At 41.6% G+C, this 24,774-nt stretch overlaps 2 protein-coding genes across 2 annotated transcripts in view; both read right to left on the bottom strand.

Moving 5' to 3' along the window:
* Positions 1-12,428, bottom strand: part of LOC109471671 — a 15,383-nt gene extending 2,955 nt beyond the window's left edge. Inside the window, exons 1-3 of the mRNA XM_019771007.1 lie at positions 12,264-12,428; positions 11,734-11,991; positions 9,855-11,294 (exon numbers count right to left, since the gene is read on the bottom strand). Coding sequence (XP_019626566.1) covers positions 9,855-11,294; positions 11,734-11,991; positions 12,264-12,428 — 1,863 coding nt within the window. The remainder of the gene's footprint in view (positions 1-9,854; positions 11,295-11,733; positions 11,992-12,263) is intronic.
* A 7,412-nt stretch (positions 12,429-19,840) lies between these two features.
* Positions 19,841-22,929, bottom strand: LOC109471670 (protein lin-41-like). Its single transcript, XM_019771006.1, has 3 exons — positions 22,590-22,929; positions 21,701-22,000; positions 19,841-21,402 (listed from the first exon to the last, which is right to left on the bottom strand). The coding sequence occupies exons 1-3, from the start codon at positions 22,894-22,896 to the stop codon at positions 19,841-19,843; spliced, it is 2,169 nt and encodes a 722-aa protein (XP_019626565.1). The 5' UTR covers positions 22,897-22,929.
* Positions 22,930-24,774: the final 1,845 nt, after the last annotated feature.

Below are 24,774 nucleotides of genomic sequence, written 5' to 3'. Positions count from 1 at the left end.
TGGAACAACAGTTTACTTGATGGTATTGATTGTACAATGCAGATGTACATAGAGCAGTAATGTCTAAATGTAAGTAATTGTACACATTAGTTAAAAGGTAGGTGGTACTGTTAGCGTTTGCGTTTTTAACAAAAGTACTATATTTGATTTCCTGTAGTTTACTTTGACGTAGTGTGTACCTATATGTTATGCAAGCAAATATCTTTTGACTAATATCAACGGTCTACACTATAATTTGGATTAGAAATACCAAAAAGCCAAGAAATTTGCATCAGGTAAATGACTAACGTGTTTTTAACTGCTTTAGTTTCCAACAGTAGGAAGTATTTTATAATTGTAAAAACGTAGGCGTTATGTTGTATACGAGTAAAAGTTTGTTTTGAATTCTTTTTTGAAGATGTATCTATAGAAATTTTCCACTAACACAATTAAATCGTTATGTACCTTGAATATGATGTTTCCTTCTGTGTTGCCTTTTTTTGCCTTGGATGGAATATCGTCAGAGGTGGTGAGTTGATCATAAAACACAGAAATCAAGATTCAGACCAAACAGTTTGGCTTGACATTTGTTCCCTATGCCTAAAATCTCTCTTACATACTAGATCAGAAACAAAAGTTAGACGCGTGTTACATTGTAAGATGGTCGGTTTGAACATGGGTAATTAGGTCGACAATTTCACCTTTGACCTGTTTGCCTTCATCTCTGACCTCACGAGACACCAACCTGAAGTAGGTCGCCAATAATAAAAGTCCATTAAAAGTTGACAGCCACTCCAGAGACTACTGCTACTGGTCCAGTATACACAACCACTGGGTCTTTGCACACTAGAAGTCCACTATATAACAGATGGCGACAGCCAAATTCTATGTATTCAGGTGTGAAAACATGAAAACACCAGCAAAGGACCCAGCCACAACAGAAATAGCCAGTGGTCATTATCAGACACGACTAGGTCAGTATCAGGCCATAACTCAATCTTTGGATATTGAAAATTTATCACATGATGCACTACTAGCTGCCTTACAGACAAATCCTATGTAGGTGTGAAAACAACAGAAAAGGAGCCAAAACATACAGAAATAGCCAGTGTTCACGATCAGACAGAGCAGGGCCAGTCTCAGGCCACAACTCAATCCTTGGATATTAAAAACGCGTGAACCATTGCTAGCTGCCCTACAGACAAATCTTATGTATGAAGGTGTGGAAACACCATCGGAAACACTACAGAAATAGCCAGTGGTCATGATCAGACTGCAGGGCCGGTCTCAAGCCATCACAAAATCCTTGAATGTCAGAAATCACTTAAATACCACAGGGCCAGCTGCCATGCTGCCACAAGTTGATACATGTAAACTTTACTTTTTATGTTAGATGAGCACTAAGTCTTTTCAATTTACATTTATTTATTTTTTTATTTATTCAGAATTGCAATGCTAGTGGTTAAGCCAGTAAAGGTGAGTTTCACCCCGTCCTTCAGCCTAATATGGTAGCCTTTTAGCACCAACTTTGTTGTTTATGGGGGTTAGGCAGCAGGGAGAGCGCTAAGTGGATAATTGTAGGAACTGAATCTAATGCCTTTACTGTTCAATGGTAAGTATTACAGCTGAAGCTTATATATGTAGTAAGTAACATGTTAAAACAACGTGTAGTAGAAAGGTTTTTCTTAATAAGTCCACACCAATTTAATTTCTTGGTTAACGGATTTTTCTAGAAAAATAATGGAGCGGGTCGGCGAAAAAAGCAGGCCTAGGTATCCTATTATGGCCCAAAATGGTACGAAATGACCCATGAAGTCAACACACCAGGCTGGTTCAAAATTTAAACAATGAATTTTTGAACTTGTAATGATACCATTGCATTAGAAGATGGAATAACTGTAACAACTAGGAAGAAAAGGACTGTTTTCAACTGTGAAGGGCACCATATGAGCATTTTGCAGTTGATTCTGATTTTTTTTTTATTTGCAAATCAGAAAAAAATGAAGCGGGCGAATACGTTAACCAAGAAATTAAAATGATGTGGCCTAAGTAACATGATCGTACCATTTATTGCTCCTACAATTTTATTGTAATATGCATTTATTGTCGGTAAGTACTGAGTACTGAAGCTTAATAAGTAACTTAAATTCAAAATGTTTAATTAAAGAAGTGTTTAGAAGACAGGTTCTTTTAAATAACTCAACATAACTGTATCACATATTGGTCCAACAATTTTTGTATGGTGGCATATTGTGCAACACATTTGCTGGTCCAGGAGTCAAATGAATTGAATGAACATTTTGTATGTATGCATGGTTCCAACTGAAGAAGCGATATACAAGTTATACATGTTAAACATATAACGTTATATGTTTATGTGTATAATTTTCAGAAGTCATGGTTTAGACAGATCTTTTTCATTAGAAGAATTTGTAACAGTTCTTTTTACACATTTTGAGACAGCATGTACACATATTTTAAATGATTGTATTTTCTGCCAATTGTGAAGCTTGGTTCTAGTCGAAGAAAAAAACACTGATTGTGATTAACATGGATAACAGCAGACATGGTTTGAACAGGGTTCAATGGTAGGAAATGAGTAATCTAATGCCTTTACTGTTCATAATGGTAAGTACGGTACTGCATACAAGCTTTAGTACATCTGAAGCTTGCATGTATTGATAACTTATTAATATCTGTAACATGTTAAAACAACAACGTGTACTAGAAAGGTTTTTCTTAATAAGGCCATAGCAAGTAATTTTTATGGATAACATCAGCGCGCGCATTAACATTCGCCTGATTTTGAAAAAAAAAAACAGAAGAAATTTTGTTGCCTTCTGAAAGTGGTCAACATGCTGAAAATGGGGAAAGACGCCTGTTGCCACACCGGAAGGTGGATGGCAGATAACTATAAAGAGACGAAACAAGAAAAGGAAAAGGTTTTGTTTCTTACTTTGATGCAGTGATATGTGATGCTGGCTCTGTATATGTGATGTTCCCACCGAATAAAAACCATTTGCACAATGATTGAGTCAGAATTTTAAAATGTAGGAACCTTGTTTTTGAGCAAGATGTTATGATGTCAACATTATCAACGTGAACTAAAAGCGCCACATAGCAGATTATAAGAAAACTGCACCCAAGGAATTTTCAAGCAGAAAGGCAATACTATTTGAAGGGAAAAACAAATCATTATTATTATTCATTAATGTTGATATTCAACCAGCTAGCTTCAGACAATCAGCACACACCCAGATTGCGTAAGATTTTTCCAGGCTTGCATGTTTGTCAGATTCCAGTTCGGAACAGCTACACATCTAGCTCACATCGGAGAGGCACAACTGCAGAAAGAAGACTGAGGAAAGTCCGTCATGTTCATTGCCCAGAACCTGACGATAGTCTGACTGGCTTGCAAGGTAAGTTGTGGCTGAACCGTCAGGTAAGAACCTAGTATCACATACATGGGAGGAGATGCTGGAATAGAAGATAAATTACTGTAAGAGATATTGGTTACCACGCACGATTTTTGTTGGTATTATAGATGTAGCAAAAAGTTTCTAAGTATCTAAAGTAGAAAAATTAATGTATTTTTTCCTAAAGAAAAAACATTTTAACATGATATAGCACAATTGTATTTCTACTGAATTTTAAAATTGGTGTCCACATAAAAATCATTATGTATTACACACGTAATAAAAGGCCATATTATGGTTTTCCTAGTACTCATCCCCAAGCCTGAAAATGTAACATTTGTTTTAACAACTGACACGTCAGCAAAAGGCATCAGGTAAAGAAGTAAACAACCTGATGAATGTTAATATTCAGACAGCCTAAATCAGACAATCAAAATGACTGTACATGAATATTAGTAAGATTAAATATGGATGATGACTTTTTAAACAGTTGTTTCGTCATGTTCACTAAAAATAATCTGAAGGTTTAACCATAGTTTGCATTTTAGAAATGCTAGGAAAAGCTGGTATGAATCTGTGAAGAACATTCCAGTACCCTGTAAGTCTGTACCCAATTAAGTGAGAAATAAATATTTTTCAACATTAATATGCAGATTAGCCATGCCAGGCTCAGACTGATTAAAAACTGTTTATATTTCCAGGGGAGTAGCTATCATAACAAAAAGGATTTTGTCGGGTTCTAAACTGCTGCTAAAAGATTATCACCTCCATTAAAAATTGAGGTATTGTTTTTGGCGTGTCTGTCTGTAGTATGTATGTATGTATGTCTGTGTGTGTTTCCGCAACTTTGTAGTCAGCATAACTTCAGAACGCCTTTATGGATTGTGATGATATTTGGTATGATGGTAAGTCTTGGAAAGGTCAAGTATGGGCCTCCTGGTGGATGACCTTGGTACTGCAGCAGAACATCCGGTTTTTGTATCTTTTGTCCTGAACAAGCTATGGTCTTGACTTTTTGGTGACAGATAGCTTATCCTGTCAGGAATAAGTGGCGTAAGTTTGGTCCCCCTAGCAGCTTGTTCTGGAACTGCACGTTAGTTTCTGGTAAAAACTTTCAAAGCCAATAAGTCCAGATTGGAACAACGTATTTTCATCATTTTTGGTGTGTAGGTACCTGAGAGACAGTTGTACATGATTGAATGCAAATTATGCAAATGAGGACTTAATTTGCATAATTAATAAGGAAATTTCATAATTACAGTGTTTCATATAATGGTACTGCTATACATGTTATCTATTTAATCTGTGGCAAGCGGAACATCAACAGATACCAATTATGCAAATAGTGACCTAATTTGCATAATTAATGTGAACATTTTGTGACTCCTTATTGGTAAATGATGGGAATTTTATACCTCGTGACATGTATAAGTTACTTAAAGGTTAGCACCACTATGCATATATTATGTCAATGTGGAGGTTATTTGCATAATTAATGAGGACATGTTTAAATGAACTATGACAATGCAAGCCCATATTTCATGGAGGTATGAGATCTCGGAACTCTTGTTATAATTGATTCACCCAGAAAGAGTGAAGTAGTCTATTTGGCTTTTCTGTTCTTTCTGATTTGTGTTTGTTTGTGCGTGTTTGTGTGTGTGTGTGTGTGTGTGTGTGTCTGTGTGTGTCTGTGTGTGGTGTTTCTGCATTAACACAATACATGCTATTATGTATATTTATCAGATTTAATTCGGTCAAATGAAAAAATTCACCTTCAAGTTGTCATTCTTCTTTCTCCTTATCCTTCCACTTCTACCACCTGGGATGTTGCGGGGAGGCACAGTTGGTTGCCAATTCACTTTGCATAATAAATACAATAAAACATTTCATATACAATGTATGAATTTTAGTTTAGAGCTTTCACAGACAAAACTAGTATCACTGCGCACATATTCATCATCATCAGCAGCATGAAAGTTCATCTGAGTTGATAAATTACATTATGAAAAACTTGATGAATCACTCAGTCTTCCTCAGCTATCTGACCCAAATGCTGTGGACACGGTGGGTGTAAAGGGTGTTTCTGAGCCCCTGCGTAGAATCTTTGCTGCACACGGAGTGAGTACCTGTTTCAGACCTCATCGTACGTTAAGACAACTCCTTGTGGCACCTAAGGACAAAACTCCCAAGGAAGACAAATGTGGGGTTATCTACCACATAAGTTGCCAGGGAAACACTAACAGAGGCCCCTGTCGGGAAACTTATATCGGGGAAACTGAGCGCTCACAAAAAAACAGGTTTCTGGAACATAGACGACCCAGTTCTGTTGCATCTGAGGTGTCACAGCACATCCACATAGAATCACCGGGACACACAGTGGATCTGGAGGGGGTCAGAATCTTGGATACCGAACAGGATTACTTCAAGAGAGGCATAAAAGAGGCCATATACATCAGGGCACTTCAACCATCGCTCAACCGGGACGGGGGCTATATCGACTTCAGACAACCTTTGACCCTTTGCTGACGTCACACGTGGGAAAACTCAGATAGCTGAGGAAGACTGAGTGATTCAGTCGAAAATTTCTGGTGAGTCAAATTTTGAGTTGGAGAAAAGTTTAAGCTTTTCATAATTATCATCATCATCTTAAGCACATATTGAAGGATATTGAACAAAATGAAGCCTGCCAGCTCTAATTGCCTTTTACCATGTACTCGGATTCGCCCTGTCCATTTTTTTCTGATTTGCAAAAAAAAATTGGGTTTTTTTAAATCAACTGCAAAATGCTCAATGAAAGACATATTTTGGCCTATATTTTTTTCCTAGTTGTTAAAGTTTATCAATGTAACAATGCCAATATTGTTTCATTAAAAGTTCAAAATCTATTGTTTTCATTATAAACCAGCCTGATATGTTAACTTCATGGCTCATATTGTAACATTTTCGCTATAATGGGATGCCTTGGCCTGTTTTTTTGCCCTGTCGCTTAATATTTTTTTTTTTGAAATAAATCCAAGAAACAACAAATTAAGGTGGTGTGGCCTTGGTAGTGAAGTACTGTACCTGTATCGGGTATGTCTGTATTGGGCATGTCTTTCTGTGTGTCTGTGTGTTTCTGATCTACTTGCAAAGGATGGGCAAAGTCTGCTATCACTGATTGATTGTACAAAATACCTTTTTGAAACAGGTTGCCCAGTGGTCAACCTACGGCAAAAATTAGGTTGCCCATCAGAATTTTAGGTTGCCCCACCTACAAGTTACTACTTTCCTCGAATTAAAGAATGTTACATACATAACCCTTTGACAATTTTCTAACAGCCTTAGTAACTTAATTGATACTAGTAATAGCCATCAATACCTAAAATTATTAAAGCATTTGCCAACTAAAGTGGTGCAAACCAGGTGGGGGGGGGCACTCTTAAAATCCAGGTAGCACCTTGGCTTAAAATAGGTTGCCCCAAGTAAAATTTGGTCGCCCGGGGTAACTGGGCAACCAGGTATTTTGCTGCACGCTGTGATTCCTGCTACTTCTTCTGTGTAGACTACAGGACGACATGGGAAGAAAGCTGCAACACCTGCTGATTTTTCTTCTCATCATCCTGAAGGAGCCCAACATGCCAGAAGCTGACTGCAACTGTGCAAAATTAGACTACATGTACTGCAATTATCCCAACATGGGCCTTACCAACATCCCTCAGAACCTTCCATCATCCACACACACGTTAGATTTAAACTATGATGAGATAACTAGTATTCAACCTGGCGTACTCTCAAATCTACCCTCGCTCACATTATTGTATTTGGGATCCAACAAGTTAACCAGCCTTAAGTTTGGTACATTCTCAAATCCTCCCCAGCTCTGCAGGTTGGTCATTAACACCAACCAAATATCCAGAATTGATGTAGGGGCAATCTCAAATTTACCCAAGCTCCAGCGCTTGGAACTTATATCCAACCGACTATCCATTATTAAGGTTGGCACATTCTCTTATCTACCTAAGCTCGAATATCTGTACCTTAGCTTCAACAAGATAACCAGCATTCAGGTTGGTGCAGTCTCGAATCTACCTAAACTCCATTATTTGGGCCTTCACTACAACCAGATATCCAACATTCAGGCTGGCACATTCTCAAATCTAACCGAGATCTGGTTGAAGCTTGACTATAACCAGATATCCAGCATTCAGGTTGGCACATTCTCGAATATATTTATATTGAACATTGACTTCAACCAAATATCAAACATTCAGGTTGTCTTCTCAAATCTACCAAAGCTCCAACAATTGCACCTGAACTCCAACAGCATATCCAGAATTCAGATTGGCACATTCTCAAATCTACCCAGGCTCTGGTGGTTAAACCTCAATTTCAACAACATAACCAGCATTCAAGTTGGTGCATTCTCAAATCTACCTGAGCTCAAACAGTTGAACCTGCGGTCCAATAACATAACCAGCATTCCGTCTGGCACATTCTCAAATCTACCCAGCCTTGTAAACTTGTACCTGAACTCTAACAACATACACATCATTCAGGTTGGCGCATTCTCAAATTCAATTTGGCTCTGCGTTTTGAATCTTAACGACAATCAAATATCAAGCATTCGGGCTGGCACATTCTCAAATCTACCCAGCCTTGAAAAACTGTACCTGAACTCCAACAACATACACAGCATTCAGGTTGGCACATTCTCAAATCTACCTTCCCTCAAACATTTGAACCTGCAGTCAAACCAGCTAACTGTCCTTCCCCTGTCAGCCAATGACACGTTGGCATCCATTCCTGAATTATATATTGACAACAACCCGTGGCAGTGTGACTGTAAGATGACTCCCTTTAGGCAAACAATGGTTGAAACTTCTGCAGTTCTAAAACAGATAACATGTGTACAACCTGCCAACCTCTCAGGACATAAACTTAAAGATGTCAGTCCCAACGATCTTATCTGTAATGACCCAACCGAATCAACACCAAGTGTTGAGGCCCAAAGCTCATCTGCAGTGTCAACTTCTTCGTTTGGCAATACAGAAAACTGTTATAATGGCACCTTTCATCACAAACGCAATGTTGACTCAACAGTTGACAGGTCAACAGCTTCAACTGTTGCAGTCACTTGTACTTCCCATGAAACTAGTCTCAGTTTTCCACTAGTACCGGTTGTCACTTCAGCTGTTGTTGGTTCAGTGGTATTTCTCGCTGTTATTGTCATTTTGACAATCTGGTGCAAAAGGAGGAAGAGGAATTCTGATTCAGGTTTGAATACCAACCCTGCTTTGCACACCACAAACGCCACAGATGTTGTAGTAACTAGTGGTCTTGATCATGAGTATGAAGATGTAGACCGGCTTAATCACACAGGGAAGGGCCAGTCTATGACTGTACCTAAATCCAACAGAAATATACCATCTGTAATTATAACTAGACGTGATTCTAATCACCAGTATGAAGATGTAGACAGACATAAACAGACAAGGCAGGGCCAGTCTCAGGCCAGCACAAACACCACAGCTACTGTTACTGTAGTGACCAGTGACCAGTATGAAGATAATGATAACCATCATGTTAAGACAGGACAGGGCCAGTCTCAAGCCATCACTGAATCCAACTTAAACATCACAGCTGATGTACCAGTCAGTGGTCATGGACAAATAAGGCATCAGGCTAGCACTAAATCCTTGGACAATGGAAGCCGATTATATAACAAAGGGTCGACTGCCTCAAACTCAACCACTGGATCCTTGGGCTCAAATAAAAGTCCATTATATAAAGTTTAAAAAACACACCTTGTATGATGGTAGTGGTATGCCTCACCAGTGGGCTCGTCAGTTGAACGCCACCCGTCATGGGGAATTTCGGCCCTTAGTTCAATATTCCCTCGGGGTGGGGGGCCAGCAGTGCAAAAAGCACCACCACCCACTGGTGAGCTGTCGCCATCAGTCCTGACGATTGACTTTTAAAACATTGTTCCATTACTGGTGCAGCGTTCGAAGTTCGAAGCGGAGTCAGAGTTCGAAACACCTGACGGCTGGTGACTGTCATAGGTGAATGCTAACGGTCGCTTCGCTTCCGCCTTTCCTCAAGTAGGTACTTGTTCCAGATCCATGCAGATCCTGCCTCCGCTGCTTCTGCTGCTGCTCTTGTTGTTGATTTGATTTCTTTTCTGCTGAGACCCATCTTGTTTAGCCATTTGTGAAGAGATGCGGCAACAAACCCTCTGCATGCTAATTCGAAAGGGTAGCATGATGTCCTCCAGCCTTTGTCCCTGCACACTGCCTCCAGTTCTGCATATCTTGTTAACTTCCGTTCATAAGCCTCCTCTATATTGCCCTCCCATGGCACTGAAAGTTCTCCAAACACCACCTCTCTAGAACTCTCCGACCAGATTACTATATCAGGGCGCAATAGCGTAAGAGCAATTTCCTGTGGGAAACCGCCTTCCCCATCCAGGTCGGCCTTTACTTTCCAGTCGTTTGCAGCTGAAAGGATGCTAGGTTTACGCTTGGAGCTGGTGTCTTTCCTCGGCTGGGAACCTTCCTTCAGAAATGGGGTGAAGTACTGATTACCGGCGGGTACCTCCTCGGCGTTGACACATTCAACTCTCCCCTTGATAGCGTCCACTATCACTCTCAGTACATTGTTGTGCCTCCACGTATATTTCCCACTAGAGAGTGCGGATGGACATGCGCTGAGGATATGTTGCAAGGTGCCCTTCTGCCCACATGCTGCACAACAGTCTGACCGCTCCTCATACCATTTACTCAGATTCGCTGGTGTCGGTAGAAGATCGTACGTGGAGCGCCACAGGAACGAGATGCGGAGAGGTTCCATCTGCCACAGGACATTAAATGAAATGTTCCTTTGCTCAACACTCTCCCAGGTTGTCCACATTCCCTGCTTAGCCTGTCCGGCTGCTACAGCAACCCTCTTCTCTTCTTCCTGTTCTCTTACTTCCTGCACAACCATCTCTCTTCGCTCCTTCTCCGTTGCCGATGACCACCACTTGTGACGAATCAGCCCAAGTCCTTGACGGCCAGTCTGGGTCGCACCAACTACTTCCTTGTGCCTAAGCCTCGCCTCAGCTTCTTCTACCGCAGCACTTACTCTCCACTTTCTTCCAGACCTTAAATCAGGCTGAAAGTTTCTAATCACTGGGTCTTTGGAGTTACTTAAGGTCATGGAGGTTCTCACTTTGGCCACCTTAAACTCTTCCACAAGTGATCGCACTGGGATATTCAGCTTTGCCTTCCTACTGTGAATTGCAATGTTTGTGAGGCTGTTCGGCACTCCCAGCCATTTCTTTACATACGTATTGATGTTGCGTTCCATGGCTTCCACGTGGCTTAAAGCTACCTCATACACTGTTAAAGGCCACATGATCCTTGGCATAAGCCCATACTGTAGACACCAAAGCTTCAGTTTTCCAGGCAGACCACTGTTGTCTATTGCCTCTAACCCCTCTCGTATGAGCTTTGCTGTCTCTTGAACTCGCTTAGTGTCTTTGAGGTCCTCAGTGTACCACCGACCAAGGCTCTTGACAGGCTGCTCTTGGATGGTTGGGATCTGCTCCCCACTCAGGTTGAAATGGTAGTCAGCCAGCGTCCCTTGTTTTAGGACCAGACTCCTGGATTTCTTGGTCTTGAACTTCATTCTAGCCCAAACCATCAGTTCATCCAGTCTGTCCAAGATTCTCTGAGACGCTGTGGTATTTGGGTTTAGGAGTGTCAGATCGTCCATAAATGCTCTGATCGATGGCAGTTCTTCCGAACCCTCGAGCGACACCCCAGGTCCCATTCGCTCTGCGCTCCTTGTCATCACCTCCATTGCTAGCACAAACAGGATTGGTGATATAGCACACCCCATCGGAATGCCAACTTCCAATCTCTGCCACTCAGTTGTGTACTGTGTGGTTGAAAAACGCATATGAAAGTTGTCATAGTATTGCATGACATAGTTTGTGACTTTGTCTGGAATCCATAGGAACTGCATAGCAAACTTGATGAGTGCATGGGGTACTGAGCCATAGGCATTTGCTAGATCCAGCCAAACAACACTCAGGCTCTTTCTTGACTTCTTCGCTGACTGTATGGTATGCCATATCATGCTGCTGTGTTCCAGGCACCCTGAGAAACCAGGCACACCTGCCTTCTGCACAGATGTGTTGACAAGTCCGTTCTCTAAAAAAAACGACGTCACTCTGCTTGCTAGCACACCGAGCATTATTTTACCTTCCACGTTCAGCAAGGATATTGGCCTGAACTGTCCTATCGTGCTAGAGTTCTCTTCCTTAGGGATGTACACACCATCCGCCTTGTTCCAGGACCACATCCTTTCTCCAAACCACCTTCAGCAATCTCCAGAGGACTCTCTTTAGCTTCTCACATTTCTTGTACACTTTGTACGGGACTCCATTTGGACCAGGTGCCGACGCTGCTCGCGCCTTTTCGATAAAACTAGCAACCTCCTTGAACCTGGGCTCTGATACATCAAACTCAACACCTGGCTGTGGTGGTCTTACTAAACCTCCAATGTCGGGCATTGGTGCGTCACGATGCTCATCAGAGTATACACCCCGCAGGTGGCCCTCCAGGTCCTTCTTCTGAATGTTCAGCTTTTACTCTGTTCAAAAAGCTTTTTAGTGAACCGATGCGGGTTTTGGAAAAAGGCCCGCCTAGCCTTTTCTCTGTCCTTTCTCTTCACTCGCTGTCTTTCAGCACGCTTAAGTGAATCGAGTTTCTGTCGAACTTGACGCTGCAGCGCTTCAAGTCCTGGCTTCTCATCTGATACTGCCTTCCTCCATTTATGCTTTAGACATCTCAACTCTTTCTTCAATCTAGCGATTATCCGCTGTCACCTGCTTGGTTTGGATACAGGATCTCTTTCACGCGGTTTGTCAACTCCAAACCTCTCTTCTCCAAAGTCATAAATCAAATCGCCAATCACTTCTAACTTTTCCTTAGCTGATCCTTTCAGTTTCTTCTTCAGCATCTTGCTGGTGTCTTCATCAAACTCACGCCAAGTCTTCTCATCTGCCATCTTTGGCCATTTTACCTTTCCCTTCCTGCCTCTAACCTCCCCAGCCGACACTTGCGGTGGATTTACCTGGGTACTGTGGTCTGCAACCTGCCCTAGGTTATCTCTCGACTGACCTGGATAACTCCCTCCAGTGCGATCCGCTTCTATCGGCTGGTTATAAATGTTCGGCAAATCCGGGATACTCTCTTCCCTCGGTGTTACAGCCTCACTCGTCTCTACCACTGTTTTAACTGCGTAGCATCTCAACTTCCTTTGGTGGATTCTTAAACCTCTGGTGCTTTGAAATGTTCTGCCGCACCAACAAACTGGACACTCAGAGCCGTACGCCATTTTCCGAGCTCGTGGTCGTAAACAATTCCTGTACGTCTCCGTGTCGTCTGTCCTAACGGGTCTATTATCCTCCCCCCTCTTTCGATCAAGACCCTGGGGGCATTTCTTCTTATATGAACTTGTAGCAATCAGTGGGGTATGTACTCATCTCTGAGCTGGTGTCCGGACTGCTCATCCCTACACCCCCCGCGCTGGCCTTTCCCAGCCGTCAGCTGTCTCTCCGCGCCGTCTCCAGTCTATTCCCGGTTGTCATCCAGTCTATTCCTGGAAGTCACTGGTGTCCAGAAAGATAAGTTTAAAAAACACACCTTGTATGATGGTAGTGGTATGCCTCACCAGTGGGTTCGTCAGTTGAACGCCACCCGTAACAGGGTATAATAAAAGGCCAAAAGGCCAAAACGCCACCCGTAACAGGGTATAATAAAACGCCACCCGTAACAGGGTATAATAAAAGGCCAAAAGGCCAAAACTCAATCACTGACTCTTCGGACAGTAAAAGTCCAATATACCGGTATAACACAGGGATGAATGCCCGAAACTCTATCACTGAATCTTCGGACACTAAAAGTCGAATATACAACAAAAGGCTGAAAACCCCAAACTCAACCACTGAATCTTCGGACACTAAAAGTCCAATATACAACAAAAGGCTGAAAACCCCAAACTCAACCACTGACTCTTCGTACAGTAAAAGTCCAATATATAACACAGGGCTGAATGCTCCAAACTCAACCACTGACTCTTCGGACAGTAAAAGTGCAATACGCTAGAAAGGCCGACATTTGCTTGGGAGCAAATACAGCATATTTCAGTCCATTTCCCTCCCACGCAAAAGTGGACTATTCCAAACTTACCCCAGTGCAAAACAGTGCAAAAGATTCTCAAATACATTGTAGATAAATCATACTATGCAATTGTGGACAAAAATGCAAGAAGAAGCACTTTTAATCTCGACAGCTTTACTTACAAAACTTCACATCACTCTTATCTCACAATCTTATTGCAGGTATACAAATAATAACAATGATGAAATTCGGTATATTTCGAAGGTCTAATTGCAAAGAAAAGGAAACTATACATGACATGTCTATACAACAATATATAGATGAACTATAAAACTATACATCTTGATGTTCTGTGTTCCAGACAATTTCCTTCAGGCATATTGAACTATACATTACTTACATACACTATGACACTATACATACATATTGAATAAGATTTATATTATACAAGACGTAGTCTGTGTTGCCCGCTTGAACCCCACTGTTACACTTTGTTGCCATATTACACAACGTAATTTTACGCTGGAAGTAACGTATAGAATAGCAGATAAATATAGAATACAACACGGGGTATTCCGTATCGCCCGAGGTATCGGCCCGACCGCGGGTCGGATCGCCCGACGGCCGCAGGCCGGAGGGCGATCCGACTCGCGGGAGGGCCGGGACCGAGGGCGATGCGGAATACACCGTGTTGTATTTTATTTATATCATACCCACCCAAGAAAACGCGCCTTTCAATGCAATATGAGCCAAAAGTTGGTGCCCCTAAACCCTCAAATGCAACAACATCAGTTCCAATGTCCGGATTCTATATTCGAATTTTCGAAAGGGGCACACGCGGTTAGGGCGAAACGCGTTCGAATCGTTTTATGGAAGCCATGGAAGCGTTCGATAACGGGTTCCGGACCGGGCCGTACCGTAAAGTACGGCCCGGTCCGGAACCCGTTATCGAACGTTATCGCGGCCCGGGTATGATATAAAAGATAAAACAATTTGCTTCACATATTCGACACATGGATAAACCATAAAGTTATTTTACGAATCACATGCCCGCTTGCCTCTGGTACTGTATTTTCATGGGGCAACATATCGCAACACATACCTTCCAAAACACTTTGCGGTACCCAGGATTAGGATGGTCGGCATATTCCATCGTCGTGATTGTAGATGACGTAATGATCTTAGGCACATAAAATTGAATGTGTGGGTCATTGCGCACGATTTGCGTGCAACGTGACCCCAGGTTACCCGCAATGTTCGATGTGTTCGAGCAGTGTTCGATGGCCAACGGCAAATGGAACGGGCATTCTTTAGATCGAACGCGGAACGGGTATAGCACTTTTTGCCCTTTTTTGGCTGAAAATAGCCATTAAATTCCCTTAAAAGAGTCATTTGGAAGTGGTGTATGCCAAATATGTGACTGCTATTCTGTAGACCCACGTTCAAGGTACCCTTATACCGAATTTCAAATCATTTGGTTGTAATACCAGTGCTCAGGATCCATTTTTTCTGTCGAAAAATGCCCCCAAAAACCTTTATAAAAATTTTCAAAGGCATGTATTAAAAAAAAGGGGAAAAAACGCGTGGGGGTATTGGCCCACTCTACCTCCATGCTAAATTTCAGGTCACTTGGCTAAAAAATGAGTTGAATCCATTTGACTGTGTGGCAAGAGAAGGAGGAGAAGAAAAATGAGAGAACACAATTTATTTCCTCCATATGGTATGGACTGAAATATAATAACAAAAAGCCGAATCACAGAATTTTCGGACAGTAAAAGTCCAATATATAACATAGGCCAGAATGCCCGACGCTCAAAGCTGCATTCTCATAGTCACACAAAGACCACCACTGCTGTGATGACCACCAAACGCTAAGTGCCTGAGTGTTCTATCCCTAGCCCCCTCCCTGTTGAGGGTGGGGTTGTACATTCTTTGATATATTGATCTATATTGCCTCTGTAACTCCTTGTTCCCACCAGCGGGTTTCACGGTCTAAGATATCCGTGGACTAGAGTTTGAACGAGTGATTCTGGTTGTGTTGTCGGTGGTGGAAAATGACTAAGAAGTAGCCATAAGCACTAGGTCTGCAATGTTCCTTGTACCTTACTTTCGGCGGCCGACTGGTCTCTCTGATGTGTTGTTCCAATTGGGCTCCTCACACCTGAGTCTAAGCATAGGGTTAGTCTCAGGCCATCATTAAATCCAACGCAAACACCACAGTTCCTGTAGTGACCAGGGGCAATGGTCAAATACAGCAGGACCGGTACTAGTCTCAGACCATCACTTTGTATATTGGAAATCCATCACGTAAGTCCTAATGTAATCTACCATGTGATGGATTTTTAGTATCCATTACTTGCTGTTTGGCTAAATCATATGTATGTATCATATATTGTATATGTGAAAACACCACAAAAGGACCCAACATTTACAGAATTAGCCAATGCAGTGGTCAAGATCAGACAGGACAGGGCCAGTCTCATTGAGTCCTTGAATGTCAGAAACCTATGGCATAACCCTAGCGAGCTACCTACAGCCAATATTCCCAACAAAATATTTCCAGAGTTTTTGCATAGTTCTGTTGTATTGCATTGTATTGAACAGAGTGGAGACCATCATAGCTGGCTGTAGTGCAAGAGAAAGAGTAGAAATTATAATTCCTCATGTTATACTTGTTCATACTTATATTTATTGATATACTTGGCTTTTCTTTGACCATGGTCATCAGCGTGTAAGAGCTGCACATACCTGGTATGATTAGCCTCCGTAGCAGGCTTATAGAACTGGGGTTTGGTGGTCTTCGGTTGTCCTTTTATTAGCCCAGTTCCAAAAAACGGGGGTAATTCAACCAGGCCGGCTATGTTGTCTAAATGCAATCAGAAAATAGCACGTAAAAGCTCCCAAAGACCCCGAAGACCCCCAAAACATCCAGTTTTTGGCATGCTATGGAGGCTAAGTATGAAGTAGTTTGCTGATCACTAGTACTCTTACTAATAGTGTGATGATTAAATCACAATTAATTTTGTTTAACAATGCACGTGTTTATGATGTTACTGTTACATGTTTACTTAATATGTCATAAAAGAAGTTCTTTTGATTGTATGCCATGCCAGTGAGAACCAGTAAAGGTGAGTCACACCTCATCCACACAAATTTAACCTCCAGCCAAGCAAGGTATCCTTTTTTCACCAAATATATTTATTTATTAATTGGTTATGGGGTTGGGTAGCAGGGAGAAGGTCAAATGAACACTTGTAGGAAATGGGTAATATGATGTCTTTACTGTTGGAAAGATGACATCCTCTGGATCTGTGTGGATCTGAATGATCTTGTTCTGTTCCTCTCTCTAGCGAATAGAATGTGATGCTGAATTTGACAGTATGAAATACGATACGGATACGGATAGGGAATTAATATTTTATACAATATAATACGCATATAATCAAAGGTGGTAATGAAATTCGCATATAAGCACAACGATGGGGACGCCCACGACTTGACACATATCCTTGAAGACTGTACGGTCTGGAAGACAAAGAGAAAATTATGTGTTGGTGAAGAGGAAGTCATCGAGAATGTCGGTTGGATACGGGATGTTTATTCTATGACGGGCAGTCCATTCTAGAACGGAACGACTCAAAGATTGAGCAACTTGGTAAACATTTATTGTAATATAATTTGCCATTCCGGTAGATTAGCCTAACAGGTGATGGTCGTCAGGATGATGTTGCTGCAACAGAAATGAAATCAGATAAAGCCCACTAACCTGCTTACACCAACTTACACTAACTTATATTTGCTCAGTCGTTATCTCATTCATTCAAACTTATTTGCTCTCATTACGCAATTACTTTCTGCAGAAGACTACGAAAATAAGTAGGTTATATATGGACTGCGGCTAATATACTTGTACAGTCTTACAATGTAATATGGAATCCATGACTACAACACTACAGTTGAATTAGCACGTTACTTCCATTCTACAACAATAGAAATACCTCTCAAAATGCATTCATATATTAAATCAGAAGCTCCCAGCATCAAAATAAGCCACTACTAGTTTTCTTATCAATCGCTAGATATTTCAGGTATCGTCACTTGTATGATAGTGAACAGTTTGCTCCATAACAACTATATCTGAACACTTCTCCAGTTATCACTTCACCACTGTAAGTAGAAATGACGTCTCAAGTTGGAGATAATGACACATTGTAACTTCAAATCGTTGCCCTACACTCGCCACCCTTCTGTAACGCCAGGTTTAACACATACCTCACCTGTAGTTTTACTGAAGCTCGTTTGAAAAATTCTATCTGCTTTAAGCGATCTTCTGCGAGGAAAGCAACCCTTAGCTGGATCAAGTACTGACGTTGCGTTATCCACAACAGGTGGTCTGGCTGCTGAAGTCACAGTAAATATGGCGGACCGAGAACAACAGTGCGTTACCTGTTGAACTTTGACACGGCTAACCTTGGGGACGACGTGTTTGTTTTTTCTTCCACCTGTCGTTGTGTGACGTCAGCGGAACCCCACTCATGTTGCTGGTTGTAGGTACCCACTAAAGTCGTTCCAACATCACTGAATATGCCTGCCATTGTTAACTGTATATGACCACTTGTATAGAACAAATCTACATTGGCAATTAATCAAAGACAAACAGCTTTGCTAAAGTTGCTGTTTTTTTACCTTGTAGTGTGATTGCAATATCACTGAATATGTATGCCATTGTTAACTGAATAAGACCATCTTTATAGATTCAAATTCAATTTTTTGACAAACATTTTTAACTGTCAGAAGTGTTCAGATTTAAGTACCACGATAAACATGGCTGTTGACGTCACAGTAAATATGGCGGACCGAGGACAACAGTGCGTTACCTGTTGACCTTTGACACGATTGACCTTGGGGAATGGCTTACTCCCGTCTCAGGTGTTTTGTGTGACGTCATAGGCTTTTTATTTACAAGTTGCTGATTTTACCTTGTAGAGTCATTTCAACATCACTGACTTTACAAGTAGTTTTTAACAGAAATTTGCTTTTTGTATAGATTTACATTCCATTGACAATCAATAAAAGACTGCTTTAACTATAAGGAAACTCCAGATTAAAGTACCTCGGTTGACATCGTAGGGAAGTTGGTCATGTTTCAACAGCAATTCCTAAAACATGCGGAAGTTGATCAGTCTATTTCTCAAACAAAATGACATAGTAAAGAAGGTAATCTGGGCTGGAATTATAAAGTAGGAGAAAAAGTTGATTTTTATGTCTTTTTTAGTGAATGAGTCTTGGTCACAGCCTCGGAGTAATTTTTGGCACCTCCAAGAATACCCACAAGCGTCGCTGCTGAGGTAGGTGACAAGTATTACTTCCCGACCACAAGAAACCTTCAAGTTTTGTTCATATTTATCATTCAACAGACGTAGTGTAGAAAACCAAATGAGTCAATACCTCTCAAGAAATCATATTATCCATGCAGCTAATAGTTAAACATGGGCACAATAAAATCAGTTCATTTTATTAGGATCTCCAGAAGTTGGATATCATTGTACAATATGGTTTTGCAGCTTATTTCAATACAGTTGCAGTCATTATGTATAACTTTGCAAAAGGTAAATATGTTGTTTTCGCTTGGTTTCTTCTTATTCGTCAAATAAGCTCAGTGACCTGAATCAGACGTCTGTCACCATGGTAACTTGTGCTGTAGCAGACACCCTGTGGTGATGGATTACATTGCCAGTTGCAAGTTAGAGTGGCTACAGGTCGTCATCATATACATGTGTTCAGTAGTTTGTACAATAATTTGTTAGGCTAGACCGTGTGAAGATAAACTTTATACCTTATGCTTTGCTTACCTTTCTAGTTACATGCAGCTATTAATTTCTGCATGTCAATGTGAATTTATCATTATAATGGTACAAGTACGTAAAAAATACATTACTAATTAATACAAGTACTAAATTATACCATATTCCATAGACAATATCTGTATAAAACCCTCACCAAAAATAAGTACTTGTAGTGCAGATACTAAAATATCCTTGATCGAATAAAACAGCAATAAGTAATTAGGGGATCAATACATCAGCAAGCTAATGTCTACTTGGTACTTATAATGAGACAATTAAGGGAGGGAAATAGCATGGGAAGACACATCAATGTAATATTGTCTGTGTGGACCTAATGTAATATGGTTTATGCAAATCAAACACGCTTAAAGATTAGTGTTTGTAAAAGCTAAAAAACAATAAAACATTTCTGTTGGAATATGCTCATCAGCGTGCTACGAAAACATTAAAATTACAGATAACTAGGATAAATAGTCACTGAATGATTATAATAATTAGTCACTACCAGCTGTCCTTCCGGTCCCACGGCCACGCCATATGGCTTAAACCCAGTCTCAATGATCCGGACATACTCGCCGTGACGTGTGAACATCTGTACCCTCTTGTTCCCACGGTCCGCCACGATGATGTGACCCGAGCTGTCTGTACAGATACCGCGGGGATACCGTAGCTGACCTTCACCACTTCCATGACCTCCACACTTAAGCAGGAACTTCCCGGACTCGTCATACATGTAGACAAAATCAGTTCCCGGGTCCGACACAAGGATGTTTCCTTCCCCGTCCACAGTGATGTACAGCGGCCGTCTCATCTCACCCTGTGGATGTCCGAACCTCCGCACCAGAGAGCCGTCCGGACGGAACACCTCAACTTCACAACAGGCTGCATCAGTCACCAGGATGTGGTTATTGCGTATGTCCACCGCAATGCCGCGGTAATACCCGCTCTTCTGAAGGTGAAACTGTGTCATGGCGGTCCCGTCCGTGCTGTATTGTACAACATACTCGCCTGATTCACCATTCCCCACTACCCACAGTGTGCCGCTACCATCCATAATAACATCATGTGGCCACATGTCCTCGTCCTCTGTGCCCGGTATGACTGTTGGGAAGTGGCGGAGGTAAACCCCCTCTGTGGTGTGGACTTGGACTCGCCTGTTGCGGGTATCGGCCACAAATATTTCGTTACTAGACACCACAACGCTGCGTGGGTGCTGAAATTTCCCTAGTCCTGATTCCGCCCCGCCGTAAGTGATCTTACCTTGACTTAAGTCTCCAGTAGTACAAGGTGTCGCATCATCTGCCCCTGCTGACGTTGGTCGCTTTTCCTCGGTCTGTTGCGTCGCAAGTTTGTCCTCCTTTTCATCTCCTTTCGTTCTCTTCTCTGCGTCCTTTGCAGTCGATTCTTCCTTTGCGGTGTCACCCGAATCTACTCCTACTCCTGCAGTTCCCTTTCGAGCCGCTAGGTGTGTCTGTGTGACTACATTTGCCTCCTCAACATGTGCAGACCAGCCGCCAGGTGGCTTCTCTCCCCTGTACTCATGTGACCAGCCGCCAGGCGGCTTCTCTCCCCTGTACTCCGTCACGTAAGAGGTGACCTGCTTTGCGGCTTTTTCGACGTATTCACGGGCCTGCTGGAGCTTTTGTTCAAGAACTGCGTTCGCCTCAAGAGCTTCCTTCAACCTGTTCTCTGAAATGGTCAGCTTGGAGCGTAAGGTCATGATCGTGTTGGAATCCACCTTTTGGATGAGCTGCTTCATCTCTTGTTCTCTGAGCTGATCCTTCTTCTTTATCTCTTGTTCTCTGAGCTGACCATTCTGCACCAGAGCCTGGACCAGGCTATAGGGGAAGCCCTGGTACTCCAGACTCGCGGCTACCTGCAGATGGAGGGGCAGGGCGTCCGAGAACAGGTTCAGAGCGGACAGGCGGGTCCAGTTCCTGGGCGCTCTCTGCTGCTTGGTGCGGGTACTGCAGCCCACCTCGATGTCATCGACGGTTTGCTGTCTCTTGATATCTGTAACATAAAATCATTTTAAAAACGTTAGTCGAGGTATAATTTCACAAGCCAATGAATCAAGATTGTAAATGTTGGATTGATAGTAGTAAAGTACGGTTTGTAGTAATTAAGTGTTCTCAGAAGGATACTGACTACTGAAAGGCAATCGTGTAGCTCTTGCTTTTAAAAAGGTTAATCATAAAGTAACACGTATTTGAATAATACCATGTCTTGTCTTGTCGCCATGTTACAATAAAAAAAAGGTTAATCAGATAGCTTGAAATGAATGTGTTACTGAAGGGTCAGTTCAACCTACCGTTGAAAAGCGCCTCCTGTGCGACTTCGATTGGTGCTTCAGCGTCGATCTGCAGTGACTTGACGCCCATGAATACAAGTCTTGGGTCAGAGTTATATGCCATGAGCTTAAGCACCGCTGTGCTCTTCCGCGGTATGGTGTAGTGCACAAGGATGCTGTTGCCTCCCCTGTGTTCTCTGAATATAACCTCTGAGCCCTCAATTCGACACAGAGATCTTAGATAGTATCTATGGCGATCTACGGTCTCCTGGGTCATGTGCCTTTGTCCTTGAATGAGCAAGTAGGCTTCGGCTGTTTCTCCTGAAAATATTCAAATGGAAAACAATTACGTTCTGATCAGATCAAAATTAAAGATTGTATATTCTTTCACAAATTTAAAACATTGGACAAAACTATTCACTGGAGCAATAACATTATCCAAAACGGCAACAAACATAATTTTTCATTAAATTACACCATGTCACAGTGTACATCTAAACAAATACGACTTTGTACAATACAGTAATCGCGACGGGGGTTGACATCGTCTACCAGATACCTTTGACCCAGTGTTGACGATACACTTCAAATAAGCCAGGTGACAAGCCCCACTGGGTCAGTCTACTGAGGAAGGCCAGAGTGACTGGTCGAAAGCTCAAGGTGAGAGACCTTTTCGTGTTGGATCTAGAGTATTAACTCTAAACATCTAACTACCAACACTGATAAACTTTCATGATGGAAATACAAGTCCGTCTTTTCGATAAATGAAAGCGGTTTTTATATCCGTACGATTCGTCTTTTTAGTGGAAGATATTTAGGAAAGTCACGCAAAATGAACATTTAAAAATGTATTGCGTTGGATGAGAAATGTCACCCGAGGCTTCCGAGCGTCGTGACAAAAATATCTTACCACCTACGCTTGCACCATCAGCACTTGTTCCCGGTTCTAGTTCGGGGTTTTCCGGAATCACTCGGTTAGGCGGTTGGAACGGCCTCAGAACGTCCCTCACCAGGTTTGATCTCCCCATTCTTTCCAAGATCTCTTCAAGAAAGTTTAAGTTCTCCTGGTTTATTTTGTCCAGCTCTTGTGGCTTCTGGAACACGTCGATCGCCCGTTCGAGTTTTTCAGCCCTGCCTTTTGGAATGTATTCAATACAATAGAACTTCAGCAGATTCACTTCCTCCGTTGTCAGGGCCTCGGAGATACGATGTAACATTTGCACAAAATCAAAATGGCGTCTGTCAGCCTCTGTCACTCCCGTAGTCGCCATACTGAAACGAAATGAAAATATATTACATCATCTTAACTTACGTATATGTAACAATTTTGGGATCAATCAATTTGATGTAAAAGCAACTGGCATCACATGGGATAGATTTACTCCCTGATGACATGAATGGAACATGTTCTTGGCCTATGTGTGGTAGCTCAAAAAAAGTAAGTATTAGTAATTGCAATTAATGATAGTTGTTGTGACTGTATTAATAATCAATTAATGTGCCAACCAAATTACTAATTAACCTATTGTAAAACAATTTTAGGAATTTAGGTTTAGACATTTAGAAGGAGGACAAAAAAACTTATGTTGTTGTAACATCAGTATCAAAAGACCATTTATTTGATGATTTATTCTCAAATTGTTTCATACACCTGCCTGCAAAAAAGCGGAATCTTAGGACAAGATCTTAAACTTTGTAGGAATACATTAGGAACTCTTTATCTTAGTTTATGTGAACTTACGCACCCATTATCTTGTTTGTAATTTGCAAGTCTTGCTCTTGTTTGTACCAAGCAAATAGTGGGCCAGAGTGCAACTTGACGTCAGGTTGCCAGTTTCTGTTCGTTTGCTCAAACCAACATTGTTTAACAAGTCATTCGGACGTGCTGATGGGGTGTGGTCTTAGATCATGACACTGAAGGGTGCCTGCTATGACGTAATGTGGCCATAGATCATGACACTGATAGGTGCCTGCTACGAGGGGTGTGGTCTTACATCATTACACTGATAGGTGCCTTCTATGACGTAATGTGGACATAGATCATGTGCCTGATACGAGGGGTGTGGTCTTACATCATTACACTGATAGGTGCCTTCTATGACGTAATGTGGCCATAGGTTATGACACTGATAGGTGCCTGCTACGAGGGGATGTGGCCTTAGATCATGAGACGCCTTCTACAAATAAATTATCGATCGGAATCAGTACAGAGATGGTAATTTTAAGCCTTATTACATATTCATAAACATAAGATTTAGGATCAAGGAACTATGCAGTTTGAGCTTTTCGTGCAAAAAATTCTCTGCGGGTCTCTATGTTCATCAGAGGCCATAAAATTACTTTTACTATTTTTGTTAACTTTAAAAGCAGTACTACAACCGTAACCATCCTAACCAATCAAGAAAATTTACTTGTCGAATGTTATCAACATTTCTCTGTCATAAAACGTGCTATCTCTAGTCAAATTAAGCCGTATAACTACAGACATGTGTTAAGAGTATACGTAGTTTGAGCAAACAAAAATGGCGGCCTGCCTGTGCCACGTTTACAACATTCCTCACCTGTAGTGTAAACTCTAACAGCAGTGAAGCGTGTTGAAAAACTCACTTGAGTGAAGCAACCGGGAGACTCACACCTTAAGATGGTACAAGGAACAAAATTCCAGAATATCCAGACTCCCTCAGTTGCTACTGGTCTGCTGACGATTGTAGTACCAGACGTCAGGCAATATGGCGGCTGGGGAACAATGCCTGTCAGTCTGTTGAACTTCGATCACTGCTGACCGTTAGACTGGTGGCGTGACGCAGTTTGTTTTCACTCAACGCTGCTCATAGATTGGTTATTATGATCCCCCGAATACTAATGATATTTCATACGGGGTATTTAGTCTGAAAGTACATGTATTAAGTATAAAAGAATTAATAAGGTTCATTTTTATTCCTACGCATCATGGTTTTATATAGAAAAGTGTAGTATTGATACGTTTCAATGTAGTTATTACATTTACATGTACCTTCGCATAAGGGAAACGTATTATTTTTGTCCTGGTTCTTTGCCTATTTTTCTATAAATAAGTAAGGTCAATTACTAGTACC

Source organism: Branchiostoma belcheri, unplaced genomic scaffold, assembly GCF_001625305.1.
Source record: "Branchiostoma belcheri isolate BF01 breed outbred unplaced genomic scaffold, Haploidv18h27 scaffold253, whole genome shotgun sequence".
Lineage (NCBI taxonomy): Eukaryota > Metazoa > Chordata > Leptocardii > Amphioxiformes > Branchiostomatidae > Branchiostoma > Branchiostoma belcheri.
Note: the sequence above shows the minus strand (reverse complement) of the source record. Positions and strands in the feature narration are given on the sequence as shown.

Coding starts and splice junctions, on each gene's coding strand:
- LOC109471670 (XM_019771006.1), bottom strand. CDS start 22,896: ATGTTACATCGTATCTCCGAGGCCCTGACAACGGAGGAAGTGAATCTG. Junction 22,001..22,589: donor TGATGGTGCAAGCGTAGGTG/GTAAGATATTTT, acceptor GAATATTTTCAG/GAGAAACAGCCGAAGCCTAC. Junction 21,403..21,700: donor ACAGGAGGCGCTTTTCAACG/GTAGGTTGAACT, acceptor TTTATGTTACAG/ATATCAAGAGACAGCAAACC.